We start from the raw sequence: 12,992 nt of genomic DNA on the forward strand, positions 1-12,992 counted from the left end.
AAATCTATTCAAAATCATGTTATGTTAAACTCATTGCCTGTTTTCAACATATTATGGCCCTCTCATGATTTCAATGTTATTTTAACCACTTTTTGCTCTTTCTTCATACTTTAAATATTCTAAGCATTTTTATATTGTTAATTGTGAACCATTAGTTTTATCAATATTTTCTTGATGTTTGCCCAGAAAGCTCTCTCTCTAAGATCCCAAAGGATCATGCAAATTCATGAACAGTTCATTTCAGAGGTGTGGAGCCCTCATAAGCCAATTCTCTGCTGCTTAATTCATGAACTTGGTCACATTGTCACTATTTCATTGGTGACTGCAGCTCTATCATGCCCAGCCACTTCTTGAAGAGCTAGACAACAGACAGATTTCTGCCTACAGATGGTAGAATCGCCTGGAATCCAATTTTGGCTAACTGAATTCCCTAAATGTTTGTAAAATCTTGGATCTCTTGGAAAACAGAAATGGAATTCTTTACTACCATGACATGGTTAAAAGATAATCCTATTGGATGACCCATATTGATTAGGGATGCAAACAGATCAGATCCAGATCGGGTCAGAACCGCCAAAATCATAAAAGCATACTGGATTCGATCTGTTTGCATACCCAATATTGACCAGCAGAACAAGAGGGAGGCCTAGACAAATTTCTAGCACATGGTACAGACATGCTTGGGGCAATGCAAGTTTAAGATGATGTTGGTAAGAACTACAGAAATGGATCGCATGAGCGACAAAAACAGCCTGATTCATTTTTCACTAATAAAGGCATAAAAAGATGAAGAAAATGAACAGCAATTTTCGTCATTATTGCCTTATCTGAATTATTAAAACACTAGCATTTTATTAACCTTTAATCTCAAACATCACATTACTAGGTTGACAACCTCCCTGTAGTTAAATGTCTCACATATTTTTTAACAGTATCTGAAAATGAAGTCTTCAACGAAATGAAACTACTTATACAAACATGAGGATTTTTGGGTGTATTAACAAAAACATCATGATATTTTTTGGAAATATGCTATCTCTTTTTTATACCAGGTAATTGATGCAGTGAACATGATGATTGCTCTTGAACCACACAAGAATCGGTACCCTAGCGCAGCCACGAAAATAAGAACTAGGGAAAAATGGGAAAATAACAGAAAAATGCAGGAAAATAACTATAATTCATTATCAACCTCTTATCCACTTCTTTACAATGAGTATTTATAGTAAACAAAGGAGAAACACCAGAAACCCTAATCCTACTACAGATTTTAGATAGATCCAGTGTCAACTAAGATCTGAAACATGATCCAAAAATCGATATCTAACTAAATAATTAAAAAAAAACACAAATAATCAAGATGGATCAAATGTACCCCATGGACCAGGTAGTGTCTTGCTCCCGCTCCTGCATCAGTTGTGTAAGGTACTGAAGATTTGACTGAAATGCATCCAATCATCTTCTTACGTAAAAAATGTTCAAGGTTTCACATAAATACTGTGTGAGATTAAACGAGAAGTATACCAAGACATCTTTAACTTTTGTTCCCCTAATGTTTATATTAATATGCTTTCCAATTGTTTGGATTTCCACACATCATCCACCCTGCTCAGGCAAACCACTATCTCCCATGTTTTACAATGGCATCCAAGCTAGTTCAACATTCCTCTTAAAGATATTCCATATATCATATGAAAATTAAAAACTAATGAGTGATGATGATTGCGGAATTCAAATATAATTGTCATGCTATATTTCTCCATAGAGGAATACACAAAGGTACTATGCTAGCAATAAATGTTCCAGGTGTTTATCCCACACATCATATTTACATCAACCATCAAGATGAACATCTGCTAATTTGATTCAGATGGATTTCTGCAAGGTTATTCATCTTCATTAGTAGGAAACTGCCATATTTTTACCTTCACGACTGGTTAAGGTTGTATATTTGTACATGATTGTGATTGACATAATACACGACGTGATAACAACCTATCAATACCAAGCATAACTTCCAGGTTTTAACTGCTAAGGGCAGACTCTTGCCTGAAAGAGGGATTTGTCTTTCTTGTTTAGTTCAAAGATGGCCTCGTCCTCCACATCCTGAACACAAGGTATTTCCAGTGCCTCCACAACCTAATTCATGAGTGCAAAATGTTAGTTGACAAAGCAGAAGGTAAAGCATTATAGGCAGTCTTAAGGGTCAAATTACATATAGCATCCTGTCATCATCAAATATTAGAGTTATTTTTAGCTATAATACTATACGGAGTTATAAGATTTTGAAAGTACAAATGTCGAAACTAGTGTTAAAGAGGACCTGCCCTTCACATGAACAAAAATCATCCAAGGCACATATGGTAATTACACCTCGATCAAAGTTAAGGATCAACTTGTTTTGATTGGAATGTTTCCAAATAGTATCAAACTTGATAAGAAATACTAAATGTACTATAAAATATATGGTAAGGTTAAACAGATTTAGAAAACTAATGCTTCTAAGTTACACAATGAAGACTACTGATCATAAACAGAGCGAAGAAAAACAAAGAGAACGAATGCAATAAACAGCAATTAGAACAGATTTTTCAGGAGCAAATGTTGCAACAGCTCGTGTATTAACATGTAAGAGGCCGCATACTTTTCTTCAAAATGTTAATGACCTTAATGTTAGAATATTCATGCATCATTTCAGGCTATGATACTCCATTTTGACTACCGTTCCATATCCCCTTAAATGATAGTCATATAGAAAATTTCATAAAAATGGCCATAACCCTGTATCCATGTGACAGAGATGTTAGGGGAGCATATGAAACTTAGCTACATGGCTGTCATGACCAGAAAATAAAGTAAAATACAGAGAAATTCCAGCCAAGGTTTTTTCCCCATCTCTACAAGAACAACCTAAGCCATTTACAGAAAATTTCAGTCACTTATTATGTGGATGAAGATAGACACTTACCCAAGCACCGGACTTTCATAAGGATTCCCTGGCTCTCCAGAATTGAATCAAGATATAAGCCAGAACCAGAGCAGGTTCCGCAAAGAACAACACCTTTTGCTTGACACACAACGCAACGAGGGTTGTTGCCAATTTGTCTTTCAGCCAGAGTTATCCCTTCTGGTTCTTCAATAACTTCCTCTGGAATAGGTTTGTCATAACAAAATAAAGATTCCAAAGATTCCAAACAGCTTCTGCATTTTGGTGAACTTGAATCGACCTGCAACGATGTTATAAACTAGTTAATTTTAATTATGTAAAAGAATGTTGATTTTTCAAGCAGCGCCAAAGGCATGTTTCTCGTGGTTGTATATGTCCAACCATCAACCTTTTGAAGCTATTGAAATAAAAAAAATTAGGAAAAAAATGGATATAGCAAAAGACTACACAATCATTCTCAGTGCTCACTCTCTGCTCCAACCACAAATAGTGAGACGCGAAGATAAAAATTTATGAACTTGGTTTTTTTGTGATAAACCAACAACTGAGAGACAGAACAAATCTAGCATCCCCATCATTCGAAAAATGAAAACCCAATCCCAAATTTCAGGCCTAACCATAATCTTACCATTTCATTCAGATCAGGAAACTGAATCGATGCATCAACAACATTAAATACCAACTGTTTCAATTTATGCAAATTGCCCCCTTTTTTCCGGATAAAACTAAGCACTGGGAGACAGGACAAATTTAACATCCCCATCATTCAGAAAAATGAGAACCCCAAGACAACAACCCAAGTTTTCAAATCTAACCATAATCCAATTATTTACTTCAGACTAGGAAAAATGATCTATACACAAAAAACTCTAAATGCAACCTCACGCTCCAATTCTCTCAATACAACACCAAAAAAAAGGATTATCGAAACTCCAATTCCTTTTCATACTCCGCGCATCGAACTTCAATTCTCCAATTGCTTTCATATAGTTACCGCTAACAAGCAAGCACTCTTAATATCCCCAAATTCCAATTCCTACCAGAGAGAGAGGCGCTTCACTGACCTGATTCAAATTAGAGCGAGGAAGAGATCGATTCTGAGAGGGAACGCGGATTCCCTTCGATAATTCTCCCGCTTTGGCGCTTGGAATGAGAGGCCTCCGCTGAATCGGACGGGTTGGGTCAAGAAGGATCGAGCGCAGGGAAGGCGATCGAGATCGAACGGAAGGAATTCCGGTGGCAATCTCCATAATCGGAAAGCGATTCTTGGCGAAGAATTCCGTAACCCTAACCCTAAATCCTAATTCCGCGCCCCCCCACCCTCCCTTTCAGTTCCAAACCTTAATCCTAATCTCTGCGATCGGAGGCCCCGCCTTCACCGGAACCGAAAGCCTCGCAGAGTCCGCATGGCTTGCGGGCCCGTTTCCGGCTAAAGGCTCAGCCCGATTAAACTCAGACTCCAAACCGGCCGGACCCATGTGCAAAATGAACAGGGCTTGGGTGGCCCAGTCGATCAACTAAAACGGGCTTAAAGGGTTCGGTCTGGGTTTGACTTGAACCCGATTATTATTTTTATTTATTTTTTAAATTCAGACTCGAACCCGATTATAACTGAATGAGACCAAACTCGAGTCAAAATATGAGTAGAGTCAGTCGGGCTCTTGAATGAAGCTACCAAAACTCAAAAACTATCCCACGTACATCTGATCCTTTTCACTAGGATCCCAATCCAACTTCAAGAATTTTTTTCAGTACAAGCCTGCCAAACCACTATCGTTTGATTAGAGCAGGTCGTGACGGCTAGAGATTTCATTGACAATTTGAGTGATCAAACACTAGCCGCTTATCATAGATCATGATTCATGACTAGGGACACGCCATTTTGGCTCCATGCCCCTGGTGTTGCACGCGGATACGGTCAGGTACCGTACGTCATTATTTATTATATTTTAATTTTATTTCAATAAAAAGGTAATTTTAATGTCAAAATATTAAAAAATTGTTTTTATTGATAAAAAAAATCATATCCTCGTGTCCCCATTTTTGAAGAAAAACTCAAACTTTCGAGTGGAATCAGAATCCCATATGATCCTGTCCTGGCTATCCTTTCATGGTGTGCGCTCTTACACCCCATCGTTGATAACTAACTAGCATATCATGCGATAAACAATCAGAAGGAAAAAGCTTATACAAGATCCGGTTTAGAACATTTCAATATTTGTGAATATTAGATTCTTCCTTATGAAAAAAAAAAAAACAGTATTTAGATTCTAGAAATGGGATCCCCGGTCCAAACGGGAGTGGGGCGGGCCGGGGCCCGTTTTCCCTCTGTCTATAGTTATTCCTTAAAGGATTGGGGATGGGGCGGGGCAGGAAAAGGCGGGGATGGGGCGGGGGAAAGCGTAAGTCCATCCCCGCACGGGGATGGATTTTAACATTCATCCCCGCCTCCATCCCCGTTTCATGCCCTTCATCCCTGGTCCAAACGGGGCGGGGGGAGGGGGCGTTGTCCCCTGGTCCACTGCCATCCCTGGACCCGGTAGTCCTTCCAGGATTTGTGCACTCCCCCCCTCTGATTCGTGACATTTTCTTGATGCTGACTATGCAGTCTCTATCTGTCATCTGCTGGACAAAGTCTTTAATGCTTTATACTCCATGCAGGGGGGCGTTGCAGTAGATACATGCGTGTCGCTTGAGAGGGTCATCGCGTTCGCCATCACCGTATCCGGTGCATGCCTGGGCTCCGACTGTGATGGTGGGTTCTCACTTCCAGCGCTGTATCGGCGGATTCCGGTGGTCCTGCCTCTTGTTGAAGCGTTGAAGATCCTTGGCTTGTCGTCGTTCTTTACTCTGAGCATGACACACGCCCCTGTTGTGTCACTGGTTTCTTTCCTCCGACCGGCGATGTACCGATGGCGCCTACGAGAATGGTTGCTTGATAGTCTCCTTTTGGTTTTCTTTGCATCCCTTTCGCCTGAGTGGGGTTGGCTGGAGACGTGTTTGAGGGTTTGGCGCTCTGTTTCGCACCTTTTGTTGGTGCCTTGGGAGCCATCATTTTCTGGCTGGGTGATTCCACAGTGGGACCAACATCGGGTTTCGAATTGCATCCCGTCTTTTGAGGCCTTCTGTCCATCACCTTCCCCTTGGGGGTGGTCTCCTTCGCTTCTACGCCAACACCGGTGGGGTAGTGGTCTCCCTCTTCATGCATTCACTCGGTGCCCCCCTCATCTTCATTTATGCTTTCAGGCGGGTTTCGAAGTGAAACTTCCATCTGCACCCTGGCAAATTGTCGATGTTCTTGGATTTCATGTATGAGTCAACACCTACATACTCTCCCCCTGAGCGTCCACTATATTGGTGAGAACATCCTTTGACCACAACTCCAATGAGAGGTCTTGGAGGCGGATCCACATGGGGACGATGGAGCTGATTTCGAGTCGCACAGCGGTTGGTAATTAATGTCTTCGCGGCCACTCGCAACATGCCTTTTCGCCTGATTAGCCGGAAGTGTTCCTCACAGTTAATGGAGATTAAGAACAGGTCGTCCTTAAGGGTGGAGAAGGTAAGGCCTGGCATGTTCGGGCATTGTGCTGATAACGAGTCGAACATAAAATAATATTGCATCGTCCAGTCTTGAACTCCTCAGGGAAACCCTGCTATTACCTCCCATGCGCAGTGGCTCTAGGAGCTTCTCATAGTTTCTCATGGAACCTACTGTGTGGTTTATGCATCTTCTTCTATTGGCCCACCAACCAGGGTAGCTGGAGGAACTGGAGTGGGTTTGAGGTAGAGTTATTGCAGTTCTCCTCCATGGTCATTGGGATTGTGGGTTCTCAAGATGTTGAGACACCTATAGAGGGTGAAGGCCACCCGGTGTCTATCTTCCCCTTATCCGGTGGTTCTCCCTCAGCCGATGGCCTATTGCTCGCTATGCTCACATGACAATTCCTCCTTCAATCCACTTCAACACAAAATCATCGCTACAACCCATCCCAAAATTCTCTCATCCTCTCCAACTCTTAAACACTTTTTAAATGTCATCTAATAGAATAAGAAACCAATCTTGAAACTTAAATTCTCTTAAAGTACTGCATCTTTTACATATAATCGAGCATTAACAACTCATTAATTTGCTTTATGTGAGGTTGCTCATTCAACCAAGTTTATTAAATCGTTTTGAAATTAACGAGCAATTTGTTGGGTTTTTGAGACTGAGGCGTGCCCCAAGAAAAATATTGAGAGAAGAGAGATGAAGATGAAGATCGGGAAACAGAAAATGACATGCGTTCGGGGGTTCTTGCTTGGTCATATTTCATGCAGGGGTTGATGATTTATAGTCTTCCCTTTGATATTCATTTTTCAGCCTTGAGTAAAGATTTTAATTCTATTCAATACATTATAATGGAAGTTTAACTCACTCATTATGTGAGTTACAAGTCCTATCATTGTGTGGCTCTTTCGATTCCAATGTGACCCTCTATGTAAATCTAATTATCAAGATCCAACATTTTTCACAACTGGTGCATCATGTATCATATACAACCAGCACGAACTTGGCGCGAGTAAGGCGCTTTCGTTCGGGAAAGCAGGCTCTACCTGGGTCGTGTGGCTCCGATAATGTCTTTGATGCTGGGAGAATGTTTTTCGGCACACCCTTGATGGAGAGCCTCTTAATCCTCCGGGCCATCCTTCACATGGCTCGATCATGTACCCTCTCGACCTTCATCAAAAATAAGGGAAGCACCGCTCCACAATGCCACTGCCCCCTTCCACCGTGTTGCATCGCAACCCCATGGAGGTGAGGACAGAGGCATGGTAGTTGAGCTAGTGCCTCTTGATGGGGAGGGCATAAGCATTGGCGAGGGCAAGGGGCCATTGGAACAACAACTCCACCCATAGTAGACCCACGAAGAACTTGGGGCCCACCACCATAAGGTAGTCCTTGAACCGATCCCAGTACCATGACTTGAGCAGGACGAGCTGTTTCGAAAAGAGGGTATACGAGAGGACGATCTGCGAGGGTCGAGAACCCTTGTTCCATTTTTTTCTTCTCCACCTCACACAGTCTGCAATAACCGTCGGGCAAACAAGTCCTTTCGACGCCAGGCTCGCCTCCACAACAGCCTCTTAGGCTGTCACATCTATTGTCGATTCTTGCAGGCAACATCACCAACTGTGCCTAATGGTTCTTGCGTTTTTCAGTGAGAGGAGTTCACGTTCATCGAGTTTACCTAAAACCTCACTTTGATACCAATGTTGGGTTTCTAAGATTGAGGTATGCCCAGTAAAGGAGAAAACTCAGAGAAAAGAGGAAAGAAGATGAATATCAGAAAAATGAAAAATGACCTACATCAAAGGGTTCTGCAGTGTACAAGGGCTCGGGATTTAAAGTCCTCCCTTGGGTAGCTATTTTTCTCACCTTGAATGCGGATTTTAATAATGAAATTTTAACACACATGTTCTTTAGATTCCAATTTGATCACACTGGATCTAGTTACCAAGATCCAACACAATCAACCAGGTCGTCAAGTAATCACCAATAATATCCGCACAAACCTTTGTCATTCTTGAAATGGTGGAACCTCTTTGCATCCTGCACAATAATCTCTCTCTGCACAATTCTTGTTATGAACTTGGTTGCAACGTGGCAATCCACACATACTCTCAAATTTTTTATTATCCTAAACACCTCCCATTTTTGTGTACTGAAAATTCCAAATGCAATCGCCATTCGCTCACTATGCCCACACAGCAATTCCTCCTTCAATCCTTCCTCTTCAAAGTTTCCAAGCACACAACTCATCTCTGCAACATATCCCATCTTTCTCATCCTCTCCTCCATATCACTCAATACCCCTTAAATGGCCTCTGATTGTGGGTGAGAGCGATCAAAGACTGAAACGGTGAGTTTGAATGCCTGTAGAGATCTGCAGATTCGCAATTCGAGGTCGAATCTCGTATGGGGCCCATGTCAGATCCAGCCTTCATGCAGGAGGAGATCTTAGATCTCCAAAACCATTTGAGATCGGAGGCAATCAAATGCACCTCAAGTTTTTGCTAGATGGTACCATTGTCTCCCATGTTTCTATTAATCTTAATTCTTAGGCCTTTGCTTGATGGTACTTGAATTTTGGGTTTAGGAGAGCCTTAATGTTTTCCACATGTACTTAAGCAAGCTGGGTAACTGCAAGCTTGGGCTGAAATTGTGGAGTTCCAACTCTAGACTTTGATCTAAGGTACAACCCTATAGATATTTAATTCTAGGGATATTGTGGGACAAATTTTCTCTTATTTTAATAGGTTGGGCATGAGCCATTCAGTCCTTAACTTGCTATGGTTTACCAATTGGGGGGCTCCGGCCATCTGGTAGGAGCAGTTTGTGCAAGTCACCTTGTGATGGAAGTTGCAAGTTCGAACCCCACTGGTTTATGGGTGATTAAAGAACTGCCTGGTAGTTTGTACAGTCCTCTGGCCTGTTTGGGTTGGCTTAAAGGATGCTTGTAAAAAAGGAGGGAGCCCTAATTCCCCTAGCTATGTCACAGAAAAAGAAAGAAAGAAAAACTTGCTATGGTTTTCCTAGGCATTGCTGAACCCAAGTGACCCGTGACTCATCCTGACCAAATGTTGAGTCAAGTTACATGAGTCTTTTATCAATCGAAAACCATACTTGAGAGGCTCAGCCATATCACACAGACACACCTACACATAGGAGAGAACCCAGTAGTGGATTGATCTGATTTGAAATGTCAGATACCTTGTATAGAAAGGATGGGATATACATGCACTCAGTTGGTATCCCGTTTCTCACATAGAGTTTGGAGGATGTGTGTGTGGACGAATGAACAAAACAATCGACCTTCAACTTTGCCAACTGAGTGGGACAAAAAAAAAAAACTGAAAAGAAAAAAATATAGACACTAATGCACCAGCCGGGAATCGAACCCGGGTCTGTACCGTGGCAGGGTACTATTCTACCACTAGACCACTGGTGCGGGTGTTGTGTGAATTCCAACTAAAGATTATTATTTAATATCTGCACAAATTTTCACAGCATCGGCATACGAATAAACAATCAATGTCAGAGGCACCTTGAACGACACACATCAAACAGTGCAGAGGATTCATCACGAGCCATTCAATTTAAACCATTCCGATGCCTTTCATTTGGAGAATATGAACGGCATCGGGAAAAGGTGAGCAATGTTGGTACTTGTAAAATTTTGTATGGACAACATAGGCATGAGAGAAAACGTTCAAGTGAGGTGGTTATGCAAGTTACCAATACATCATACATAGTGGGTAACTCTAAAGTCATGAAGTGGGTGAAGTAGTTGTTATGTAATTTTCTTTAAGTGTGAAGAATATCGTCCAATAGAGTGAAGTTTTTTTTAATGCTTATTCTCTCTTGAGTGTTCTTGTGTGTGACAGTGACAACCTCTTTTCCTTTTTATATCAAACTGAACTAAAGGGCCCAAAGGGGGGTTGGCATAGTGTGGTGGGGCTCATGGCTGCTAGACGGACAGTCAAGGTTCGATTCCCATGGGCGTCAGTTCTTTGTGCAAGCCAGCACGACGATCGTAGGTATAATCCAAAAAAGAAGCAAGTTAGGCACTCTCCAAGCCTATCTCAATATAGAAACTAGAAACTAAAAACTAGGTTTGGATGGATGAACTTGGCTTATCTAAAGTAAGTTATCAATTTAAGTTCCTGCTTTTGAAGAGGAAAAATAAAAGCTGAAAAGGCTAAAAAATTATTGCATCAGCCGGGAATCGAACCCGGGTCTGTACCGTGGCAGGGTACTATTCTACCACTAGACCACTGATGCGGTTGTTAAAATTTGATTCCAAAAGAATTAATGTATGTTGTTAAGCGCGCGGTTTGTTATATAGACAAACAGTCTATTACTCTTCCCATCCACTTCTAACGTGTTAAGTTCAACGAAGTTGAAAAGCAGTGGCATGATGATGATGAGAGAGAGAACCTTTGGGCATGTTTGCATTGCGTGAAAAGTGGGCAGTTGACGCCCCTTTCCTATTCATTTTCTTTGTGTGTGTGTGTGTGGTCCGATTTGCATTCCGCGGAAGAAGCTGCTGCGGCCAATTCCACGGGATGCAAAAGCATCCTTAAGGTTAAGGAGGGTCCCTTTCTTTGGTAAAAAACTTTCTTACATATGTAATGGAATTATCTTTTCTTCCTAGTATCATGATGAGAGTGAGTCCTAAAGTTACTAAGTTAGGAAAGTGTACTTTTTCTTGATAAAAGCTTTTTACTGACCCATAGATTGGAGTTATCTTTGCTTCCAGACTTTGCTGACTCTAGCTAAACCCAGTATGACAAATATCGTGAGATTTATGAAAAAATCTTGCTATAATATCGAGAGAAATTGCCTGAAAGTATAAAATGACAATTTCTTGCGAGATTTACAAAATATTGCGAGAATTATAAAAAAACATAAATACCGTGATTTAAACGCGATATTTATGTTTTAAACCGCTATTTATCATGAAAAAATCATGTATTTTTATTTGTAAATATTTTTATTAATATTTTCTTATAAAAATATTTTTTTATATTTTTTTAATCAATTTTTTTATTGTCGAGATTTTGCCGAAAAATGCGAGAATTATGGATTTTTTTCAATTTCTCACAAGTTTTTAAAAAAAAGGAGAAATTGCCGATAAAAACGTTTGTCACTATGGCTACACCTTGTATTGACTTCCCCACAATGCTCTTCCTCTCAAAACTCCAAGGATGATTGCTATCTTCCTTAATTGAGGCAGTGCATGTGCCAAGAAACGAGGAAAGTTAACGAAATATGAGAATGTGCAACTACTTGCATATGCAATAGACACCTAAAAGGTTGTGAAGATGTACCAAGTAGCAACCAATCAATCTACAATCAACATCTTGGATTGGATTATATCCAACCTGGATGTGACCTATATTAACATAGGCACAACAATGGATATATATGGGAGAGGCTCTTGGGTTTTGGGGGGTTACGTCTCGTAACTTTTCATTCATACCTATTAGAAACCTCAACCAATGCCCATTATGAACTCATTATGGACCTCTACCAGATCTCCCTATAAATAGGAGACTCGTAGTGGTGTGATGCATATCATTTGGTGTCTTCTACCTTTGGCAGACTAACAATGAAATCCATGTAGATGCTTTTTCAAGGACGTTATAGAATCAGTAGAGGCTCAAGGAGACCAGCTATCTTCTGATTTGTTCCCTTGTCTTGCTGGCAGACGAAGCACGTTCGCATGTACCCCTCCATGTTGTCTCTCATCTGCGGCCAATAGTAGTCATGCTCAAAGAGTGCTAAGGTCTACTCCTGACCAGGATGACCGAACCATAATGTATCATGGCACTCCTTAAGCAATTCTCGACGAAGGCTTCCCCACCGCGGCACAAAGATGTGTCTCCCTTTTGTCACAAGGAGGCCATCCTGTATCCAAAATCACCGACTCTTCCCTGCCTGCGCCAGAGAAACAAGGTGTTGCACCTTCGAATCCTGCCGCATACCTTCACGAATACGACTCAGCAAAGCAGCCTCCAAATGCACTTCAGAAGGCTCCGCACACGCAAAAACCAGTTCAGCCTTACGACTCAAGGTGTCCGCCATAACATTGGTCTTCCTAACCTTCTACTTTAAGGCAAAGTCAAACTTAGCCAAAAATATCTGCCACCGAGCTTGCTTAGGCATCAGCTTCTTCTGTGTCTGAAAATAGCTTGTGGCAGCATTGTTCGTCTTGACGATGAACTGGGCACTTAGAAGGTAGTACTGCCAAGTCCTGAGGCAATACATGATGACTGTCATCTCACGTTCATGCATCGTGTAATGCCTCTCTGCATCTTTTATCTTACGACTCTCATATACGATCAAATGACCATCCTGCATAATAACTCCGCCGATGACAAAGTCTGAGGTGTCTGTGTGGACCTCAAAAGGTCTCGAGTGATCAGGTAGTAACAACATTGGCTCCCTCACTAAGGCTTTCTTCAAGCCGTCGAAGACATCTTGGCATGCTCCTGTCCA

General features: G+C 41.3%; 1 protein-coding gene and 2 non-coding genes across 3 annotated transcripts; all 3 read right to left on the minus strand.

The window, feature by feature from the left end:
• Positions 1–1,730: 1,730 nt before the first annotated feature.
• On the minus strand, positions 1,731–4,368 carry LOC149827628 (uncharacterized). Its single transcript, XM_090019533.1, has 3 exons — positions 4,012–4,368; positions 2,969–3,227; positions 1,731–2,139 (listed from the first exon to the last, which is right to left on the minus strand). The coding sequence occupies exons 1-3, from the start codon at positions 4,195–4,197 to the stop codon at positions 2,081–2,083; spliced, it is 504 nt and encodes a 167-aa protein (XP_089875659.1). The 5' UTR covers positions 4,198–4,368; the 3' UTR covers positions 1,731–2,080.
• A 5,500-nt stretch (positions 4,369–9,868) lies between these two features.
• On the minus strand, positions 9,869–9,939 carry TRNAG-GCC (transfer RNA glycine (anticodon GCC)). The gene has a single exon. It is a non-coding gene; the product is annotated as a tRNA-Gly (tRNA).
• Positions 9,940–10,701: 762 nt separating this feature from the next.
• Positions 10,702–10,772, minus strand: TRNAG-GCC (transfer RNA glycine (anticodon GCC)). The gene has a single exon. It is a non-coding gene; the product is annotated as a tRNA-Gly (tRNA).
• Positions 10,773–12,992: the final 2,220 nt, after the last annotated feature.

This window comes from Nuphar pumila, chromosome 10 (genome assembly GCF_984573655.1).
Source record: "Nuphar pumila chromosome 10, dmNupPumi1.hap1.1, whole genome shotgun sequence".
NCBI classification, from domain to species: domain Eukaryota; kingdom Viridiplantae; phylum Streptophyta; class Magnoliopsida; order Nymphaeales; family Nymphaeaceae; genus Nuphar; species Nuphar pumila.